This window comes from Galleria mellonella, unplaced genomic scaffold, assembly GCF_026898425.1.
Source record: "Galleria mellonella isolate WM207_F2 unplaced genomic scaffold, CSIRO_AGI_GalMel_v1 utg56, whole genome shotgun sequence".
NCBI lineage: Eukaryota > Metazoa > Arthropoda > Insecta > Lepidoptera > Pyralidae > Galleria > Galleria mellonella.
In genome coordinates, this window is record NW_026442117.1 from 997,767 (window position 1) to 1,019,928 (window position 22,162).

Here is a 22,162-nt window from a genome sequence, read left to right on the forward strand (position 1 = left end):
TACTTCAGGCACTTTTTTTTTGTATTGCTTTATTTTTTAAGGGAATATTACACGATCATTGTTATTGAATTACATCTAGAATATTATTTAAAATTTTAACTTTCAATGTAATTATAAATTTAGCAACCCAGTGAGATTACTTATTTTCGCCCCTTTTTTTTATTGTTTCAATTATAATATATATATATATATATATATATATATATATATATATATATATATATATATATATATATATATATATATATATATATATATATTATATAATTTTATCTTCAACCATAATCGCTACGTAATGCTAAAAATTATTGTCTATGAATGTTGTTATTTTTTTTTTATTTTATTTTATTAATATTTTTTTAACGTGCATCGCTAAGAGATTAATATCTCTTGATACTTAACAAATTGACGTAACTATTGTATGCCAATACCGTTTCTATTGAATTAGAAACGACTATATGGAATGGGTTGTATAGGTTGTACCGACTTCAAAATAGGAGGTTCTCAATTTAAAAATAATAAATTATAATAATATAAAGTTGATTGTAATTATGGGTAGCAGGGTTATAGACGGTTCGATACGCGTAGAATGACGATGGAAACAAACTGTCAGAGTGTTAATTGTGATTTCAATAATAAATTTATAAGTGTTAAACGTACGGTTGACAGAATAAAGAGGATTATAATGCTATATTGAATCTGAACTTGTACATATTAATTTTGTAGTTGTCTGTTTGATGAATGGATGCGTCCAATCATGAATATTTCCTCATGTCTTAACATTGATAGGGGTCAAAGCGATGCAAATAATACTAAGGGGGAAAACATACGAGTTGACGCGATAACTTTTTGGTTTTTTAAATGTTAAATCACGTTATCACAGATATGATAACTATATAAATTTGCAATAGGTATTGTTATGAGTTAATGCACGTATGGAGTGAAATAGAAAACACCATTGTTGGTATTCACCATGTTTCAATCAAATTTCGTGAATCAAAAATTTAAAAACAAAAAAATATTTTAGTCACCCATAATTATAACATTATGTTATCTGTGACCATACTGAACGCAGTCTCTCTCATCTGTGTGTAATAACTCAATATCCGAACGCGCCGTGTTATTATGGGAGGCTCAATAATTCTTGTCATATTTCGACTTACGTCTCTTTGATGAATATGTTCAGTTTTGCATTAGAATATTCCCTTCGAAGGATGCAAACTAATTCTATCTATATATTTATAGATTTTATAAATATGAGATTTAAACTGATTTTGTTGGTGATGCGAACACATTACAATGTTTAGACGCGGTGAAACGTCAAATCTGGACGCATCCTAGTGTTGTATGTATGTATAAATTGTCTATGACAACACGACACCAACGACCTTTTGCGTGACTAAATACGGACATTGGTGCTTTTGTTTGTGTTCGTGAAGTAACGATTTATGTAGCGGTCTAATCGGAGAGTATTTATATTCCTTGGTTGAAACGTTGTAAATATTGGGGTCGGTTCTAAGGTTCAATTTACCTAAACCTATCTCTAAATTTAAATTTCAATTTGATATCACAGCGAAAATTTTTTTGTAACGATCAATATGAACTCATTTTCTAATATATTTATGTTGAAATTATTGATATTTTAGTTTATGACGGTTCATAAAACAGTGATTACGTGAATTTATCAAATTAAAATATGAAGTCAAGAGATAGGTTAGAGAAATGGCGTCTCAGATTTGGCGCCATTTTTACTCACACATTTTTAAATCTTCGGAAGGGACGTGCCATGTTGTCATAGACAATCTATACTTTTTTACTTGTAGGCTTAGAACGGAAGATATCTCGACGTTTGGTAATTGTATTGTGAATTTACATACATAGTCGTTGCTAGTTACATGGAGAAACAAATGCATTTAGCGTAAATGTACCAGTAGATTGTTTTTATCTAATCGGTTTGCAAACCGATTAAAGACTTTGAAATCTATGCGGTCCATAGGTACGACTATTTTTATTGATAAATCTTTGTAGATAGCAGTGTCGATTCTGAGTTGCCATTATTCTGAACTTATCTCTTAATCTTATATTTTAAATTGATAGTTTTGCGAAATTACTCTTTTGTGAACCGTCATAAACTAAAATTATAATAATTTTGACTCAATTAGGAAATTAATTTATATTAATCCTTGTAGTAATGCTTTCTAAATTTAAATTCTAAATTTAGAATTGGGTTTAGAGAAATAACTCCTCAGAATCGACACGTATGGGTTGTGCAGACGAACTCCAGTCATGGGGGTACTTTATTATATTTATTTTTTGTTTTTTTTTTTTTTTTTTTTTTTTGTTTTGGATATTAACACAGTGTAAGAATCTGTGTGTGTGTAAGAAGATGGATCTTATAAGATCCATCATGATTATAATCTCAATGCTCGTAATGGATTGTTGAAGTACTTGTAATTGTTCTTTGAGATTGAATAGTAAAGCCCGTATTATTAGTAAATTGTACTTGAATGTTGGTTTCGCCACTTGAAGAGAATGGATGAAATAATAATTACGAAAGAGGTTTATCGAGCAACAATAAATGGAGACGTCAGTAGGGGGTCGCCCTAGACGGACGTATGTCGACCAAATAGGCGACGTGCTGAAGAAGGGCCAAATTGAAAGTATCCGTAACCGGCGAGCGTGTATGAAAAGATTGATGAATGTGGAGGAAAGCGAAAGAGGTTTGTTTGAATCGAAGCAATTGGTGTTCCATTGTTTCTGTCTACAGCCTTTTAAGGACTAGGTAATTCTTAAAAGCTATAGAAAAAAACTCAATAAATATTCTCTTTAAATTAAACACACCCCAGCATTGTCCCTCGCCTGCACAAGCCCTAAAATGTTTATCTATAAATAATGAGATTTTGTGTATGCAGTGATTTACCAAAAATTGAATATATGTTGAACATATGTTGGTAATGAATAAAGTGTGAATATGTACTAGCTTACTTGTTTCAGCTGTTTTATTTTCTCACGTTTATGTTAAGTAGTTATGTCGCATTAGTATCATTGTTGCAGATCAGAGAAATAAACAAAATGGTGTCTCAAATACTTTAGTTAAATAATAAACATTATGTACCTACATTAATTGTCATATAGAAAAACTGAATATATAAAAATTGTTGCCTTACTAATAGATATTCAAGCAAAATTGAAAAATTGAAAATTTATATTAATTTCATATAAATTTGTAGCATTAATCACTGATTTCATTATGCTTTTTTTTGTGAATACCTTTTTACAATTAAGAAATATTTATGAATATTGATTAACCTTATTGTCTATCTTCCATGATGTAAAAAAAAAACTTTTCAAATGCTTTAAAAACTAAATTGATCCATATATTTAGTAGATTAAGAAAATATAAATAAAAAAAAAAACTATTATTTCCTTTATATTATATAAAGCAGATACTACATGAGTAGGTTGGACAAATATGATTGTAAAACATTTTCGTTGCCTAAATTAGCCTCACATTACTTGGCGTCGGTGCTACATAGTAGGTACATTTCATTTTGTACTATTTTGATGTAAAAAAACTAACTTTGCTAGGTAGCTATTGTCAATTAATTGTTTTAAAGAATAACCACTGTACTTTTTTTTTATTTTTCTGGTCTGGTCTTAAATTTCAATATGTTCTAGTTGTTAAGCCATCACATCGTGTAAGATTTGTGTGTACTTGAAACGTGCAATACGTACCGATTCAGAATATGTACTGTCTGTTGTATTTTTTATTATTTCATAAAGAAATAAAAGAATATTTGAAATTATTCCATTGTTTTTATTTTTTTTATTTGGGTAACAACTCTGGCGTTGCCAGCGAGACCATGAAATAAAATAGCAACGTCTGATGTCTGATTTCAACTTATAGTCGTTCGTGTTTGAACCGTGAAGCAGTTGTGTTTGCATGGCTGTGTTTCGGTTTGAAGGGCGTGAATTTACTGGGTACAGAGGAATAACACCTGAGTCCTCAGGAATGGCAACGCATGGGGGGTATCATGGGCGAAACAGTTACTCTGTTATGTTCATGGTACTGCTCATGTCTATAGGCGGTGGTTACCACTTTCCATCAGGTGGGCCGTCAGCTTGTTTGCCATTCTGAGGACTCGGGTGTTATTCCTTTGTGTTTTCTAAAGTTTTTTTTGGTGTGACTTTTAAAATATACATTCTTAAAGGCATTTAATGGATGATAGTGAAATGGTAACCCCGCCTGCGCTATCGGTATACACCGGCGGAGCACCAGTGAGGGATGATAGGTGAGGATGAAGCAGGTCAGTTAGCCTATCATGACAAATTCTCTAATGAATCACGATGGTTTCCAGGGGGAACCGCGAGGAGGTCGATGTGATAGGGTATATTGCTAATAATAAGGTTGCTAATTCTCATTATTAACAATCCCTTTCCCTTCTATAACTTGAAGTTAAATTTGTATTTTTTTAGTGCTTAAAATCTCCTGTACATTCTTATAAGTTAAACCTTAATTTGGGTGTTATTATATAAGATTAAAAGAGCAGATTGGCCAAAACAAATAGCTGATTCAGATGAATGATCTGAATCAGATGGCAGATTATATTTCCAGTGGAAATACACCAGAGTCATTTAATTAACAATTCATAGTTTTGACGCTACGCAATGTATTTGAACATTTATAATTCACAAAACGCGTGATACCTACAATGCACAATCAATAGCTCTTTTTCATAGTTAATTTCCATACTGTTGTATGACGAAAAATCCAAAAGATTTTTTTTCACAAAGATACAGTGATTATTAAAAATGAATTTATATTTTAAGAATATTAATCTATATTACATAGATAGTCTGTAATATATATTTTATAGATAGTCTGTAAAAGTAAAACTAATAGCAAAGTGATAATAAAATGAAAGAACATTGTAGATATTGCGTCGTTGATAATTTTCTTAATCTACGACGAAGAAGATGGTTCAAGCATGATCCTATGCTTAGTTGCCAAAGCTCTAATAAAAAAATCAATGTCATTATGAAAATTGTTTGTTTACATTTCTAAAGTTCGTAGCTACCTTAATAGGTATACACATAAATGAAATAAAAATTATACAAATGAAATAAAAAATATTCTTAAATAATTTTATACCTCAATTTTCTATTGGAAATGGGTGATCCTTATAATTCAAATGTTCCGGAGCCTAAAAAAGTAGGTGTTTGGGCTGAAGGAACACATATCGAGGCGAAGTAATTTCATTTTCATCATTTTATTATTACCTGTTATTTCTTATCCTTTGTTTTATCATTAAAATGTGTTCTCTTCAAACAGAGAGTATGTGATACCAAAAAAATCACCAGAATCCAGTGACGATATACCCACAATACCAGATTTAGATGATCTGCAAGATATATTGGAAAAAGAAATTTCTATGCCATCGACGTAAGTAAGACGTATTATTTTATTTTTTAATAATAACAGTAATCACCTGCCTAAACCTAAGTGTAACCATTTACCGACAGCTTATTCGGTAGTAAGTGCTATCACCTATAAAAATCATATGGGTATATCTTCAATTACATTATAGGAAATGAGTTTGTAAATTATTTATCCTCATGGTGTCTAGAGGACATTTTGGTTGACTTATATTTATGGAATGTCAATGTGAAAAAGACTATTTTCCACGTTTGGCCTCTCATTTGGGCTGTTGTGCGTATGAGTCGTGGCTAGTACAGCCAACCTGGCTCCGCCCAGAAGCGTAGAAGCTTCCTGGGTTCTTCATAGGCCTTCCAGAGCGACCTCACCATTCCGAGAATTTCTAAACATTGATTGGCCATAGCCTCACATTCCAGGATTACGTGAGCAGCCGTTTCTTTGGCATCGATACTGTCTCGACATAGAGGGCTGTGTGTGGTGTATTTATGGTTATATTTATGGATTAAACTGTCTCTACCTGTCCCAATATAGAATGGGTCACACATTTCTTTACTGTGGGCGTCACGAGAGGTGACTAGGGGAACAATAGTAGTCAAAGGATCGGCAGCATTGTTTCTTTTAAAACATCACCAAAACATACCTGCAGTCGCCAACCCTCTTGCTAAACACAACTACTGACTAAACCAAAATATGTGTGGGAGACCTTTATCCTGCAGTAGATAATTAACTATTAATATAATAATACTGTCTCTATATATGCTTTAGAACATTGCATGTCAAGCTATTTTTCCTGACAATATTAATGTGAAATTAAGTTTGTTTGTTACCTTATAGTGTCTTAACAGCTTGACTTATCACTATGAAATTTGGTATACCCATATTATGTGGGATGGAGAAAGAATAAGATACATTTTATTTTTTTCAGTGAACATATGTTTTGTGGACAAAGTCACTGATAAAAGTTAGTTAAAATTAAAAACTGTTAACTTTAAAAAATATCAATCTCAAATCTATACCTTGTCTATGACAGAATTGCAGTAGTTTCTACTAACCCAAATTATATTTTCAGCACTGATCGTAAAGATAAAGAAACTGTGAATGCCTTAACAGAAGTTGGGGGAGGGCTCAGCAGTTCAGCTGAAGGTGTGGAAGCAGCATTGGAGGTGTTGATGTCGTATGTACCACATGTGGAATTGGATACAGCAGATGCTGTGTGGACTGTTGATTCATTGCTGACTCAGTTAGCTGACGAGAATCAGGAAACTTCGTCTCAGTAGATTATGTTGGACCCATACTACTGGCAATATGTGGTATTTTTTTTATGTATAAAAATGGAATCGTAACCCCGCCTGCGCTAACGGAATACACTGGCGGAGCACCAGTCAAGGGTGATAGATGAGAATGAAAACAGGCCAGTTAGCCCATCATGATGAATTCATCAAGAATTAACCATGATAGTTTCCAGGGGGAACCGCAAGGAGGTCGACCTGGTTGGGTATATTGCTAACAATGGGATTCTCAGTCTCCATTACTAACAATCCCTTTCCCCCCAATATGTGGTATTCACAAGGTGGACTCACAAACTGGTAGTATAACAAAAATTTAAATAGCTATGTAGAGGTCTATTACTTTTAATTTATTTTATAAAAAAAGCTAATACAAGTATACAAGTACTTATAAATTGCTAAATTCAGTTCCGTCCATACTTTTTATTATACAATTGGGAATGGTTTCTCACTTAAATATAAAGTAATAAATATTTTTAAATTACACTGATGTTTTTTTTTTATTAATAATTGTGAATTCATATTGACTTTTGTACATAATTATATTGCATTTATATGAGGTATAAGTAATTTATTAAAAACAATTTATGATATTTCCTCGTTTTGATTATAGCATGGTGCGTAAACAAAAGTTACTTTTTATTACCCATGTTATTAATGGACAAGTGCTAAATAAATATTAAATTATCACATAGTTTACTGTAATGAACTTATAAATCAATTTACTTCATATATTTCATTGACAACATTAGTGAATTACTTCATACATTTATGTAATATATTACATGCAGACCTGTATAGGTTATTAACAATAGAACATTATTTACAGATACAGTATCCAGTTTGTTTTCTAATCTCAACTGACATTTGATATATCTTTCACAAATTTTAGAGATCTTTACATTCTATTGTATGAGTATTACCATATATAATATTTTAAACATCTTTAGATATCTTTAGGCATAGATATTATTATAATTGTTAATTATATATTAGGATTAAACGATGGTTATGTCACAAAATTCATGAAGTTATTAACTTCTTTAATTTGAATGGCTGCCATCCACTGAAGTTAGTGATTTTTCTAAAGTCATGGTTAAAGAGACACTGGTGTATTGTTGTCCGTTTTTCGACTATTGATGGGTATTAAACTAGGTACTATCGGCCTAATAGCATAATTTCAAAGTAAGTAGAGCTTTATATAACATGTTATTTGTAGGATCATGTGTCTATTTAAATAAAATAGTCCTGTTTGTACATTTCTAATCAGCCCCAAAGGTTATTATCGAATCTTTATTAATACAGTGAATTACATCCAGGAATATTTGTTTAACCACTTAAGCACCACGAACGAGACCCTCTCGCCCATCAAATGTGTTCCGCTTTGCGCTATCCCAAATACCTCTCGCCATTTATAAATATTATGTTTATATTTTTATCTGGAGTGATACCTTCTCGTCAGTTTGTATTTCATAGAGCTTAGTGTATATTTATTGTATGCTCGGTCGAATTAAGTGTGTGCGCCAGTGCGCCAGTTGACCTCATTTCACAGAAAAACCCTCGCATTAAGTGGTTAATTAGTTAATTACGATTGTCATGTTACACATTGATTAAAAAGGTCATATTACATCATGTTATACATCTATGTCCTCCTAAAAGTCTGTATGAAACTCTTAAATGTGCCCCCGGCTGATCTATATGCAATTATAGCTGTTATTATTAATACTATATACGAGGGGAACAATGTGGCTGCATACAGTTGTCTGCGATTTAATAAACTTAAAACTGAAACAAAGAAATGTGTTATGATCACCCAGAGGACTTTGAAATAGTTCTTCTCATCTAAACCACTGAAGAATATCACACTCCAGAACGTGTTGAGCAGGATCATGCAGAGTGTCATGGCCGCACTTGTAACGAAGAAGTATTCCGTACCACTCTGCAGTCCCAATGTGCCTGGACCAATCTGGGAAACAATGAAAAAAGAATTTGCAGAATTAAAAAAGCAAATTTTAGAAAAAAGATTTCAAAATTGCAAAATAGTTTATTAGATATTATCAGAGTATTTAGTATTTTTTACCAACATCAAATAGATATCTCTATTATATACTCTACAGTATTTTTTAAGTATATTTTTTTATCTGTGTTACACAGTAGTACAAGCATTTTATTTTCTTTTTAATTAAATGGGTAGATTTTCAAGATGATCCCAAACTGTAAACACAAGTTTATTGTAAAAAATATCAGTCTATATCTAAAGTAAATTATCCTTACCGAATCTGCTAAAACATTAACAAGTGCAAAAGCACCACTCATCATTCCAAATCCGAGTCCGGAAACATAAGCCATTTCAAGTTTATTTGTGCCAATGTCGTGATTCTCTGATATCTCCTTTAGACCAGCTTCTGTCTTTCGTAACAGGCGATACATACCATAGCGGAATGCTTCCTGGAATATTTCAATAAAGTATTACAATTAATACATTCAATAATTTAGAACAAGACTAAGTAATGTAATGAAGATGATTCTAATATTCTCTCTCAAACTTTTAAAATACTATGTCAAAAAGTGTGCAGTAAGTGTTTCAGGGAATTTGGGGCAATAAGGATTGGTAGTTCAAGCAAGAAGTCTTTATATCTGCCCCTGTAGACAAGTTTTTTAAATGGATAATAATGTCATTACATTACCATTGTAACCCCACCAGTGTTAATGTTATATGCTGGCAGGGCACTAGTGAGGAAGATAGGCAAGGTTGAAAAGGCAGGTTAGTTAACCCATCGTGATAAATATACCTGAAATTCAGCACAATGGTTTCTAGGGAGCACCATGTAGAGGTTGACCTGATAGGGTATATTGCTAGCAATAAGACTGGCAGTTTCCCTCTGCATGTGTAGACAAGTTTGAAACAAATCCGTTAAAGAATCATTATCACTAATGAGTTCAGTAGATAGATAGTGACATCCTCAGTGTCTTGTGTCATGGGAGTGTTAACTACAATGACAATATTCATAGATTTGTTTGTCATTTCTTTAGGGAGTTGGTAATATACAAAACAAAATTATTAATAGCTCTTATCTATATACATTATCTAGGAGGCTCAATATGGCATACATTTAATGTATAATTTACCTGAAATATGATTGCAAACACCATGCCAAAGGCCAAATATGAACGTAGTGGCACAACGGCATACCACACCACAGATGATAGGAGAAATGATAGTAGCCATCCAAATGCTGCTGCTATCATGATTATAATTCTCACTGGATCGTTGGCCACTGTCATCGAGAACATGGCCAGAGGAGCGCCGAAGGCGAGCAATGAACAGCTGAAAAACTCTGCAAGAGTCATCCTGAACTCTTTCACGTATAGAAAAATACGATAAGCCCAAACTTGCTGCAAGGCAGCAAAGCTATCACGTAAAATAGTTCATTAAATGTTGAACATTACAATACATTTGTAGAAAGCTATTATTTGATTCAGTGTTGATAGATGATTAATAATGAATCACTTTTTATTTATAATTGTAACAATAAATAATTATTTTATTTATCTAGATAGGTGGGTATATGAAATGACGTTTCACATTGAGTGACATTGACATTCAAGTGACATTAAATAACTAGGGATATGTACACTCGTAAAGTTCTATCTAAGCTCTATACAGATTTATTGACAATTTTGACATTTCATACTAACCTATAGAAATATTACCATACATATAAACAAAACGCTTACATCTTATAATTTATATTTGTGATTTTTATAAACTATTTATGATACCTATTAAGTAAATATGCCACCGAAACAAGTAAAGAAAACCTTGTGGGTTGACTGTGAACGTTGTGGATGTTGCATAACCTCAAACGACAAAAACGCGCATGTAAATTTAAATTGCGAAAAAGATCAATTAAAATGTCCATATATAGAAGAAAAAAAGTTACACTCGTGGCTAGTAAGAGGCGGGCCTCTACAGGAGGGTGTGCCGAGGAGTTCTGTAATGATACACCCTTCGGCTGGTTCATTGATTGGTGCTGTAATTGGTGGCGCTCTCCAGCTCAGCAGGGAGGGCGCGCCGACCCTCGTGAAGCGGATGTGGCCGTCTAAGACTGCAGCTCCGGCTGCTGTTATTTTACCAGCTGCAGGTAATGTCAGTGAAACTACTGGGAGACCAAAGCATAATACGGGGAGAGAAGTGATTGTTAGTAATGGGGATTAGTAGCTCCATTACTAGCAATAAAGCCTGTCAGGTCGACCTCCTCGTGGTTTCCCCTGGAAACCATCATAATTGATTTATTGTTAGATTCTAACTGTATGACTTAGGCTAACTGACCTATTTCATCCTCACATATCCTCACTGGTGCCCAGCCAGTGTATACCGATAGCGCAGGCGGAGTTACCATTCCATTAAAAAAAAAAAAGCATAATATGTAAAGAACAGTACTAACATACTTGGCTAGTGTGGTAATAAGGGGGTAATATCCTCTTGCGAGATTTGTACATGGCAATGAGATGTTTACTTTTTAATCACCACAGTTGAATTGGGGCAGAAGGGTTTGTTAGTAATGCCGAATACTAGTCCCATTGCTAGCAATATACCCTATCAGGTCTATCTCCATGTGCCCTCCCCCTGACCCCTCCCTCATTGTTCTGAATTCCAGGTTTATTCATCATGATGAGCTATATTGCCTTTTAATTCTCACTTATCATCTCTCCTTGGTATCCCATCAGCATATACTATTAACACTGGCATAGCCAATCCATTGACATGTATTAAAAAATAAGTAAAAAAATCCACACTTGCATTTGTCTGACAAAGATTTTCATAGTTGTAGTGGTATTGTCAGATTTGCTACTTTAATTGTTTACTACTTTACCACAATAATAATATAGAACAAAAGTCTATACTATTTTAAAAATTATTTGTCAAACACAAACACACACACACACACACACACACACACACACACACACACACACACACACACACACACACACACACACACACACACACACACACACACACACACACACACACACACACACACACACACACACACACACACACACACACACACACACACACACACACACACACACACACACACACACACACACACACACACACACACATATATATATATATATATATATATATATATATATATATATATATATATATATGAGTTTGACAAATAATTTTTATATACTAATAATAAGTACTTTATTTTTAAGTGATTTATTACATAGTTTTTATTATATCATTGTTTCAGATTTAACTGGTGCTTGGTGTAGTGATAGCAAAAAAGTCACTGTTTCAGTTGTAGAGGGGACAATTCCTGAAGCAACACGAGTTGTAATTAAAATCAAGAATTATAAATTAGAAACTGACATTTGTGATATTTTAAAACAACATTTTCTCAATAATTTTGTTAGTATTGGTACTGTTTTGGTTTATTATTACTTTGGTAAGAAATTAGAGATTGAAGTGATTGATGTAAGATCTGAGAAAGTGGACGGAATGAATGAGACATGGTGTACTTTATGTGAAAGTACTGTGTGGACTATAGAGAAAGATGCCACTCAAAAGGTTAAAAAGAAACCAGTATCTTTAGGAGGTGTAAATGATATTTTAGACGAAATACAAACATTTGTGAATATTTCATTTAACAAAGACGGCTTGACTGCCAACTTCCAACCCACAAGAGGTTTGCTCATACATGGTCACTCTGGAATAGGGAAAACTGCAATTTGTAAATATTTAATAGACAATTTGAATTGCTATCACATTGAAGTTAATGGTCCCAGTATATTCAGTAAATACTTTGGTGAAACAGAAGCCACAATGAAAGGATTATTTACAAAGGCCATAGAAAATGAGCCTAGTATAATTTTAGTAGATGAAATCGAAACTATATGCCCTAGAAGATCTTCAGGTAGTACAGAGCAGGAGAGAAGAATTACATCAGCCTTTGTAGCCCTCCTTGACAGTTTGCACGAAGAAAACAATAGGGTCTTTGTTCTAGCAACCACTAGAAAACCTGATGCTATAGATCCAATGTTGAGGAGATTTGGAAGATTAGATAAAGAAATAGAAGTACCCATACCAGACAGAATTAGAAGAAAAGAGATTCTATATAGTTTATTGAAGAATCTTCCCAATAGAATTTCTTCACAGGATATAGATGCTATAGCAGATTTAGCACATGGCTATGTTGCAGCAGATCTCGTAAACCTTTGCACCCAAGCATCAATGAAGTGTATAAAACAATCTCGTGATGCCATTGAACATGAAGACTTAATGGCCGCATTAACTGTAGTCCGACCTAGTGCTATGAGAGAACTGTTAATAGAAATCCCTAATGTCAGATGGTCAGATATTGGTGGTATGGATAACTTGAAGTTGAAACTCCGCCAAGCTGTCGAATGGCCTCTTAAACACTCCGCTAGTTTCAAACGGTTAGGCGTAAAGCCTCTAAGTGGCGTGCTGCTCTATGGCCCTCCTGGCTGCTCCAAAACCATGATAGCCAAAGCACTAGCTACTGAAAGCGGTCTTAATTTCTTGTCAATCAAAGGCCCTGAATTATTTTCAAAGTGGGTAGGCGAGTCTGAACGTGCTGTTCGAGACTTGTTTACAAAAGCTCGTCAAGTAGCACCATCAATTATATTCTTCGATGAGATGGATGCGATCGGCGGGGAGAGAGGGGTGGGGGAAGCTGGGGTCCACGAGCGTGTATTGGCGCAACTTTTAACAGAATTGGATGGGGTTGTACCTCTAAATTCAGTAACAATATTGGCAGCTACAAACCGTCCTGATAAAATGGATCGCGCATTATTGAGACCTGGTCGTCTGGATAGACTGATATATGTTCCTTTACCAGATTATGAAACACGATTGCAGATTTTAGAATTGAAGCTTGCTACAATGAGTACAAGTGAAGATGTGAATCCACACAATCTGGCAACAGTTACCGATGGTTTCTCAGGTGCTGAGTTGCAGGCTGTATGTCACGAGGCCGCTTTGCAAGCTTTAGAAAAAGATCTAGATTGCCGAGCTGTTACAATGGAGCATTTTTTTAGTGTTTTGAGAGAGTTTAGCCCAAGAACACCAAAGTCACTATTGAAAGTTTACGAAGAATTTGCTTTGGGACAGAAATCTGGATAACACATTTTTTTATCACACAAGTAAGTATATTTACTCGTATAAGATACTCTACTGTCACATATTATAGTAATATTTATTTAACAATTAATTAACTACTCATGCATTTTGAATTTATAATTGTATAGTTTAACAATATCTTGTACAGTTTAAAAAATAACCGAATCAGATAAATTTTTTGTTTCTACCCTGTATACCCTACATTTTAAACCGATTCCTATTTACATTAAAATGTACATAATAATACATATAATTGACAATGTAATATAATATATTCTAACTACAATTATTGTACGTATGTTGTTTATATAAAGAAAAGTGCCTTGTATTTTATTTCATAGTTTATTCAATTGTAAGAAATCTTAAACTCTAATAATGTATATAAATTAACTATTCTAGTCTTTATTTTTTTAAATACACATGTAACTAAAACAGGTTTTGCACACGATCAGGAAATATCAAACCGATACAGTCACAATGATTATATGAAATTAAAACAATCCTATACAAAAAAAAATGGGCAGCATGGCATTTTGTAGATTATAAAATACAGCTGGTGGGGTGTTGGTAACAAAACTGTGTATTATTAATTAATATTGTTTAATAACATAGATTTGTCAAAATTCTATCGCCAGTGAGTCGAACAAAAAACATTTAAGTAAACGATTGAGAAATTGCTTCTCTTGCATAATTTGCAAATAAAAGTTGAAATAATTATTTGTGTTCATAAAGATAATACCAGAAAGTATATACTGTTAAAGTCTATGAAAGGTAGTCCTGTTATTATGTATATTTGGTGATACAATCCAATATAAAATAATATTTTATTAAATTAAATATTCACATTTCCTTTTAAAGTAAGTAATAATAAAAATTTGTTATAAAAATTTTGTATCTTTACAATATTAAATGCAGCTTTGTCGAGAAAAGAGAATAAATAACATAAAAAAGTTGCTATTATACAAATAGCATATTTTCTAATATTTATTAGATGGACAAGAGATTTACTGAATTTGCGTGAATTTACTGGGTACGGAGGAATAACAGCCGAGTCCTCAGGAATGGCAACGCATGGGGTGTATCATGGGCGAAACAGTATACTCTGTTATGTCCATGGTACTGCTCATGTCTATAGGCGACGGTTACCACTTTCCATCAGGTGGGCCGTCAGCTTGTTTGCCATTCTAAGTTGCATAAATAAAATTACATTGGAAGAAAAGGAACCGACGTCAGTTGAATTGTCTTTTATTACATTTAGTGATGCTTTAATTCTGTTTTTGGTTTGATGTTTATGTACTCCTCAAGTCCATGAGTGGTTACTATCACTTATATGCTTATTTGTAACATATCTTATTACACAGATCTTTTTTTAGGATTTCATCATGACTATTAATTTGTGGCTAATGAAATAGATACAAAGAGATATATTAATTATAGTTTATGGGAACAAATGATCATGACGAATTCACTTTCAGTCATTCGATACAGTCTTCAAGGCGATGATAAATGATAGTTTAAAGGCAAGAAATGTGTAAAATGATTTTAATGTGAGATTTGGATCATTTCATGATCGATTTTTAATTTAAAAATTAACAAAATGACTTAATAAATCCATGGAATCAATTTTATTTGTGTACTATTATTTAATTCTATTCTATGAAATCAATACTGATAAGTCAGCGTCAGTCAATTGCATGGAAGTTTATCATCAAAAATTGTCGCTATTTGTGGATATTGATACATATTAAGTTTGTGATGTTACACATTAGGCGAACTTATCGGTATATTTATATATTTATTTGCTAGGTGGAGAGGCCTGACTTCTTAAAACTAGGCGTATATGTACTCTCAGGTATGTTCATGCAAACATTGTAAGCTTAGCTTGCATCCTGGGGCGGACATGATCCACCTGGCGTAAACACGTCCATGGTTAAGTCAATCAAAAACGAGTAAAATGTACGTGAAATAGGTTTGGCACTCGATTCTTTCTGCCTACTCCAGAAGGGACCTGGCGTGAAGATAGATATAATCCTCAGGAAATAGGTACTTTCTTGACGAGCACCATAAACGAAAATTTGGGTCGATTTTGATGCGCCATTCTCAAAACTTGTGCTTGAATTTATAATAGACGGCATGGTAAAGGTAGATGATAACTTCTTTCTAATTTGCCCTATGTTATTGGTTAGAGAAAAAAATATACTTTCGTTTAGTGAAGGTTTTATAGAAAACGACCAATTCCCTATAACTACAACACCATTATCCATAGTAATATTTTAGATGCTAACAATAATTGCTGGCAATTTTTTCTTTTTTGCTACCGTCATAGATAAGAATAAACTTCCGTTTCCTTTAAATCTTATTAAAAAGCATGATAAAAGGAAAGTTACTCAAGTTATTATACCTATTTCCATCTGGCAACACTAAGTTGCGTGTATTTGGGAACAGTCAACCAGAGAACAGTTCAACAAAGTTTTATACCTGCAAGAATCGGCAGCGGGCTCCTAGACTATAGAGAATGGCGTTATATTTTCATCAACCAATTAGGAACATTTATAACCAAACAATAGGGTCTAAAATCGGATGACATGGACATATTCATATTAGACGCGCAATATCTCTGTATGACGGTTATAGCAAATGGCGATCCAGTCCGGCTGGGTGGCCCCCCACTGTATCTGGTTGACCTCGCCCTCGGCGGCGGTGTACGCGAGTATCGGGTCCTCGATCGCTCGAGGCATTTGCTGGATGTCCCATATCAATGCTTGGTGGTCGTCTCCGGCCGTGCAGATGTGGCAAGAGCTATGGAAGAAAAATAGACAATATAGATTAGAGGAAAATAGGAAGAGATTTTATTTATATAGACTTTTATACAACTTAGAATGGCAAACAAGCTGACGGCCCACCTGATGGAAAGTGGTAACCGTCGCCTATAGACGTGAGCAATGCCATGGACATAACAGAGTCTACCGTTTCGCCTATGATACCCCCCATGCGTTGCCATTCCTGAGGACTCATTCCTCTGTACCCTGTAAATTCACTGTCATATCCCACCCTTCAAACTAAAACACAGCCATGCAAACACAACTGCTTCACGGTAAAAACACGAATGAGACAGAGGTGCCCAAGCAAACGAGTTTTGTACAAAATATCCCTCCGGTAATATTATTTATAAGCAGTCGAGGTTTTTCCAAAAGACTATAACAAGGGGTTCATAAAAAAAGGGATAACGAGGTTTCTTCAGATAAGCAACACGTGTAATGCCCCTGGTGTTGCAGGCGTTTATAGGCTACGGTAACCGTTTACCATCAGGTGGGTCGTTTGCCACCTCAGTGGTATATAAAAAAGCACTATTAAATTAAATTTTTTTATGACTGTTGGGTTTGGATTTTGGACAGTCACTCTCTTTGTTTTTCTGCAACTTAGTATGGTAAACAAGATGATGGAACAACCACCTGATGGAAAGTGATAATTGTTCCTTACATATATATTTGATACTGGTCAAATCTATATATAAGCATTACTAACAAACCCGTTCCGCTATTTTTAAATTGAAAAAAAAAAAACACCTGCTTCGAGCCTTATCATTTCTAACTGGTACTTCAACAGCGAATACCGATCGGATAGGTGGGGATACCGTTCCATAAAAATCATACGACACGAGAGGGGCAGGCAGAGGATTGTTGCGGCGGTCCTGCTTGCGTACCTGTGCGGCGCCCAGGCGATGCCGTTGACGCAGGCGCGGTGGTTGTTGAGGCGCGCGACGGGGGTGCAGGGCACGCGCACGTCCAGGATGATCACCTCGCACGCGTCCATGGCCACCGTCGCCAGGTAGTTGGGGTCCTGCTTGTTCCACGCCAGCCGCAGCAGCGGCGTGTGCTGCGGGTCCTGGGCCAGAGCGCGTTTCAGTTATTCCTTTTATTCCAGTATTCCAAAATCATTTTTGCCATGCAGAATAAATGTGGTACCATACCTGATACCATCAAGAGACTACCGACTAAACCGTCTTTAAAAAAAACGTTTATGCTCACTTTTTTACTTTATCCGAGCAGTAAGTGCTTTATATTATTCTCAATTTCGTGTATAATATAGTATATGTCATATATGTGTAAGTATATTTGTTATTTATATATATTTATTCGTTTATATATGTAATTTTAGTATGTATGTATATCAATAATTACTAGTACCGCATTCGAGTATTCTGACACATCCCTACGGTTGACTGGGAGAGAACGCTTTTAGCATAAAATCCGCCATGCACACATATATGTACTAATGAATAAATAAATAAATGTGGCATAGTATTGTTTGCAAATGATACTTTATTCATTTTTAAGGTTGATAGATTATGACGATGTAAATAATGCTTTGCTGCGAATCCTCAGGAATGGCAACGCATTGGGGGTATCATGGATGAAACAGTATACTCTGTTATGTCCATTGTACTGCTCATGTCTATAGGCGATGGTTACTACTTTCCATCGGGTGGGCCGTCGGCTTGTTTGCCGTTCTAAGTTGTATAAAAAAAATATGATATTAATTTAGATAACTGGTTGGTCGGTAGGTGTGTGACGCAGTGTGTACCTCGTATATGATGGTGGAGTGCTCGAGGTGCCGCAGATCGAACATTCGCACGGAGCCGTCGGCGCCGACCGACGCGAACATGTCGCGGCCGCCGCCCGCGCGGCTGAACGCTATGTCGTACACCTCCTGCGGCCGAGGGGGGGGGGGGGGGGGTCGTATGAGACAATTGCTACAGAGCTAGTGGGTGACATTGTACAAGTCATCTGCATGTGGGTGGCAAAGAGCATGAGGGTTGATGGGGCAAGAAGGAAGATTTTTTTAGTAAAAGGAGCTGCCCAATCAAGTTCAACTTGAGTTCATATCAAGTGGAGTTCAATTCAATAAGGAAACCACATTAATGGTTTCCCTTGGAAAATATGCTTATTCTAGGTGAATGAGTAAAGACGGGTCAATTGATCTGTTGATCCTCATCTATCATCCCTCATTAGCACTTGGCTATCTTAAATCAATAGGGGTGGCGGGTTGGAGTATTTAATTTTGGTCCTTCGAGCCAGATATAAATTAGTTTTACCGGTTTTCTTCCTAAAATAAAATTTATATATACTGTTGTTTTACTTAAGAGATTGAAATGGTCAGTATAATTAAAAATATATAATGGTTAAGTATTAGTAACTATTTGTATTGGAGATATTATTATGTGAAACACTTTTTAAGATTAGGGTATGATGGGGCTGACATATCTTTATAAAGATAAAAAAAAAAATAAAGAGATATTACTATCTATGTTGTCTTTTAAAAAAACATACAACAACAAACTCTTTGCTATCACACAGAAGAAATAAAAAAGTATGTATTTTATATATATGAATAGCATATGAATCATACCAAACCCTGAGAAGAGAGAGTAAGAGCACATACCTTGTCATGAGCAATCAATTGGGTTTTCACATGCCCCGACACCTCGTTAACTCTGCCGAGCACCTGTCCTGTTTCCAGGCCCCAAATCGTGCAGGTGGTGTCAATGCTACTGGTCCCAATGAGGTTCGGATCCACCTCGTTCCAATCAAAGGAGGTCAGCGGTGCACAGAAGTCGGAATTCTTGTTATTATTGAGCACACATTCAAAGAGAGTGTATGGTTCACCGGCACGCCAGATACGCAGGTAGTCACCTGGACGGTAAAGCTTGGTTTAAACATTCAGGAATGGAATGGATTAGCCCCTCCCTCTAGAGATATGACAAATTAATCTATTGATAGATTTATCATGGCTATTCACATTGAAAATAAGCATATGGCCCAATTAGGCTTATGCCCAAGTGTTTGCAGATATTGTCACAGTGAGAAAGAAACGCCGCAGCATTTAAAATGTGGCTGTAGCCCACTCATAGATTTTTTTTTATACAACTTAGAATGGCAAACAAGCTGACGGCCCACCTGATGGAAAGTGGTAACCGTCGCCTATAGACATGAGCAGTACCATGGACATAACAGTATATATTTCGCCCATGATACCCCCTATGCGTTGCCATTCCTGAGGACTCAGGTGTTATTCCTCTGTACCCAGTAAATTCACGCCATACCCCACCCTTCAAACTGAAACACAGCCATGCAAACACAACTGCTTCACGGTTGAAACACGAATGGGACAGAGGCACCCAAGCAATCGTTGTTACTTTATAGTACAATAACACACTTTACACCCTAACCAATCACTATGAAATTTGGTATACACATTCTATATAAAATTGGCGAAGGACATCTGCGACTTTTATCCTGGTCAATAAACATATCCTGGCCCAAACAAAGTGGTAGATTAAAGTTAGTGTTAATACATAAGTAGGTACTAACCACTTGTAGCAAGCAGGTCAGGATACACCCCTTTGCTGTCAGGTATCCACATGATTTTAGTGGTGGGATATGGGTGATCAAATGTGCTCTTAGCACTGAATTCACTTGTCTCCTCATCTAGTGATATTATTTGTACCTATAGAAAAAAAAAAAAACCCTAAAATAACTGTGCAAAATAATACATTAAATATTTTTAAGTGATGTTCAAAAAAAAGTTTTTTAATGGATGAAAATGGAATGGTAACCCCGTTCCTAAATATAGTATACATTAGCAGCGAACTAGTAAGGGACAATAGGTGATGATGAAAAGGCAAGTCAGTTAGCCCATCATGATGAATATACCTGGAATTCAGCATGATGGTTTCCAGGTGGGACCATGTGGAGGCACTTGATAAGGCATATGGAAATGGGACTGGTACTCCTCATTACTAACAATCCCTCCCCCCCCTGGTGAATAAATCTGGAATTCAGCATGATACCCCAAGGGGACTAAGTGGAGGACGACCTGGTTGGATATATTATAGGCAATGGGGTTGTTAGACTCCATTATTAACAATCTCTTCCCCTCTCAGAAGGATATTTTCATTGGTCTGTTTTCTTTTTATATGTGTTTATACATATTTTTACCAATTCTTAATTAATATTAATAATTCTTTTCGTGATTGATAGGGTGACATATTTAAAATTTCTTCTTTGAAGTTGAATATATTTTAAATTAATTATACAGAATAGAATAGACAGACATAGAATAGTCTTGGGGCCTTACTGGAGTAGAGTGGCAGAGGATAGAGTCCAGTGGAGAGAGCTGGAGGAGGTCTAAGCCAGGAGACACACCGAATTGAGAGATATATTATAATAAGTAGAAAGGGAAAATATGTCTTATTAGGGTTATAGAGAATTCGGAGTAAAAGGCCTTATATATATACAAAATAATTTTAAATTTCAAATAGTATAATAATAGTATATAAAAATGATACCTTATTGTTATATTCTTCAACAAAACTACCGAGGGCCAACCTGAACCTCTTGTCAGGCCGCACCGACCAGTTCATGGAGTATAATGGCCATGGTGCCTGATATCTGTAAGAAAAAATTTATATTGAAGACATATTAAAACATTTCCAATACTTGTGATTGAAATTACAGGACTAAGAATAACATCATATTTATTGGGCAACACATAAGGAGTATGCTATTTGTAACAGTGTATCCATTCTTGTTAAAGTAATAAATGTCTATCTATCTATTATCTGATATCTATGGTGCTATTCATGTCTAGAGATGGTGGTTACCATTTCCCATAAGGTGGCCAGTCAGATTGTTTATAAGTATCATAATAACTTATTATTATTGCACCAGAAATCATTTCATAGATGTGTTTCTTATTAGAAGTTTTTTTACTAATAAAAAAATAATGAAAACGTCCAACGACTCATAATTTATATCTGAGCCGTAATTTATAATGACAGAATATTTCTTACTTGTATATTTCCTTGCGTTTTGTACTAGAACTCGTAGTACTGGAGCTACTATGTGGCATCGACATGGTTCCTGTTTTAAACGCTAACACTGTCGAATTAAACGCTAATATATACAATAACTTTATAATTTAGACACGATTGAACTATTCTATTACATATTTTATTTAATAAACACGTAGTTTGAAAACAAATTACACTCTTATTAAGTTTAAATTTAGATGAAATATAACACGATTTAATATTGCAATGTGCTCTATCGAATGCTTAAATAAGTAATTCCATTATAGGATTTTGTTATATAAATGATAAGTAATAATTAAAATTTAGTGTTATAAAAAAAATTTTTGAATTGGATTTTTCTGTATTTTCTAATAGAAATAAGAATATAAGTATAATAAGTAGGTATAATAAACAAGCATTATTTA

The 22,162-nt window shown here is 34.6% G+C and overlaps 4 protein-coding genes across 4 annotated transcripts; 2 read left to right on the plus strand and 2 right to left on the minus strand.

Moving 5' to 3' along the window:
* The first annotated feature begins 4,971 nt into the window (after window positions 1–4,971).
* LOC113512333 (uncharacterized) lies at window positions 4,972–7,209 on the plus strand. The gene is made up of 3 exons (XM_026896144.3): window positions 4,972–5,250; window positions 5,333–5,443; window positions 6,507–7,209. Exons 1-3 carry the CDS (start codon window positions 5,171–5,173, stop codon window positions 6,712–6,714), a joined length of 399 nt encoding a protein of 132 aa, XP_026751945.2. The 5' UTR covers window positions 4,972–5,170; the 3' UTR covers window positions 6,715–7,209.
* Window positions 7,053–10,317, minus strand: LOC113512332 (gamma-secretase subunit Aph-1). The gene is made up of 3 exons (XM_026896143.3): window positions 9,853–10,317; window positions 8,998–9,171; window positions 7,053–8,689 (listed from the first exon to the last, which is right to left on the minus strand). The coding sequence occupies exons 1-3, from the start codon at window positions 10,072–10,074 to the stop codon at window positions 8,366–8,368; spliced, it is 720 nt and encodes a 239-aa protein (XP_026751944.1). The 5' UTR covers window positions 10,075–10,317; the 3' UTR covers window positions 7,053–8,365.
* Window positions 10,318–10,393: 76 nt separating this feature from the next.
* On the plus strand, window positions 10,394–15,304 carry LOC113512334 (ribosome biogenesis protein SPATA5). The gene is made up of 2 exons (XM_052899159.1): window positions 10,394–10,868; window positions 11,997–15,304. The coding sequence occupies exons 1-2, from the start codon at window positions 10,520–10,522 to the stop codon at window positions 13,886–13,888; spliced, it is 2,241 nt and encodes a 746-aa protein (XP_052755119.1). The 5' UTR covers window positions 10,394–10,519; the 3' UTR covers window positions 13,889–15,304.
* Window positions 15,305–15,943: 639 nt separating this feature from the next.
* On the minus strand, window positions 15,944–22,162 carry LOC113511476 (DDB1- and CUL4-associated factor 7). The gene is made up of 7 exons (XM_052899160.1): window positions 21,738–22,162; window positions 21,234–21,336; window positions 20,257–20,392; window positions 19,328–19,578; window positions 18,470–18,595; window positions 17,589–17,770; window positions 15,944–16,684 (listed from the first exon to the last, which is right to left on the minus strand). The coding sequence occupies exons 1-7, from the start codon at window positions 21,800–21,802 to the stop codon at window positions 16,486–16,488; spliced, it is 1,062 nt and encodes a 353-aa protein (XP_052755120.1). The 5' UTR covers window positions 21,803–22,162; the 3' UTR covers window positions 15,944–16,485.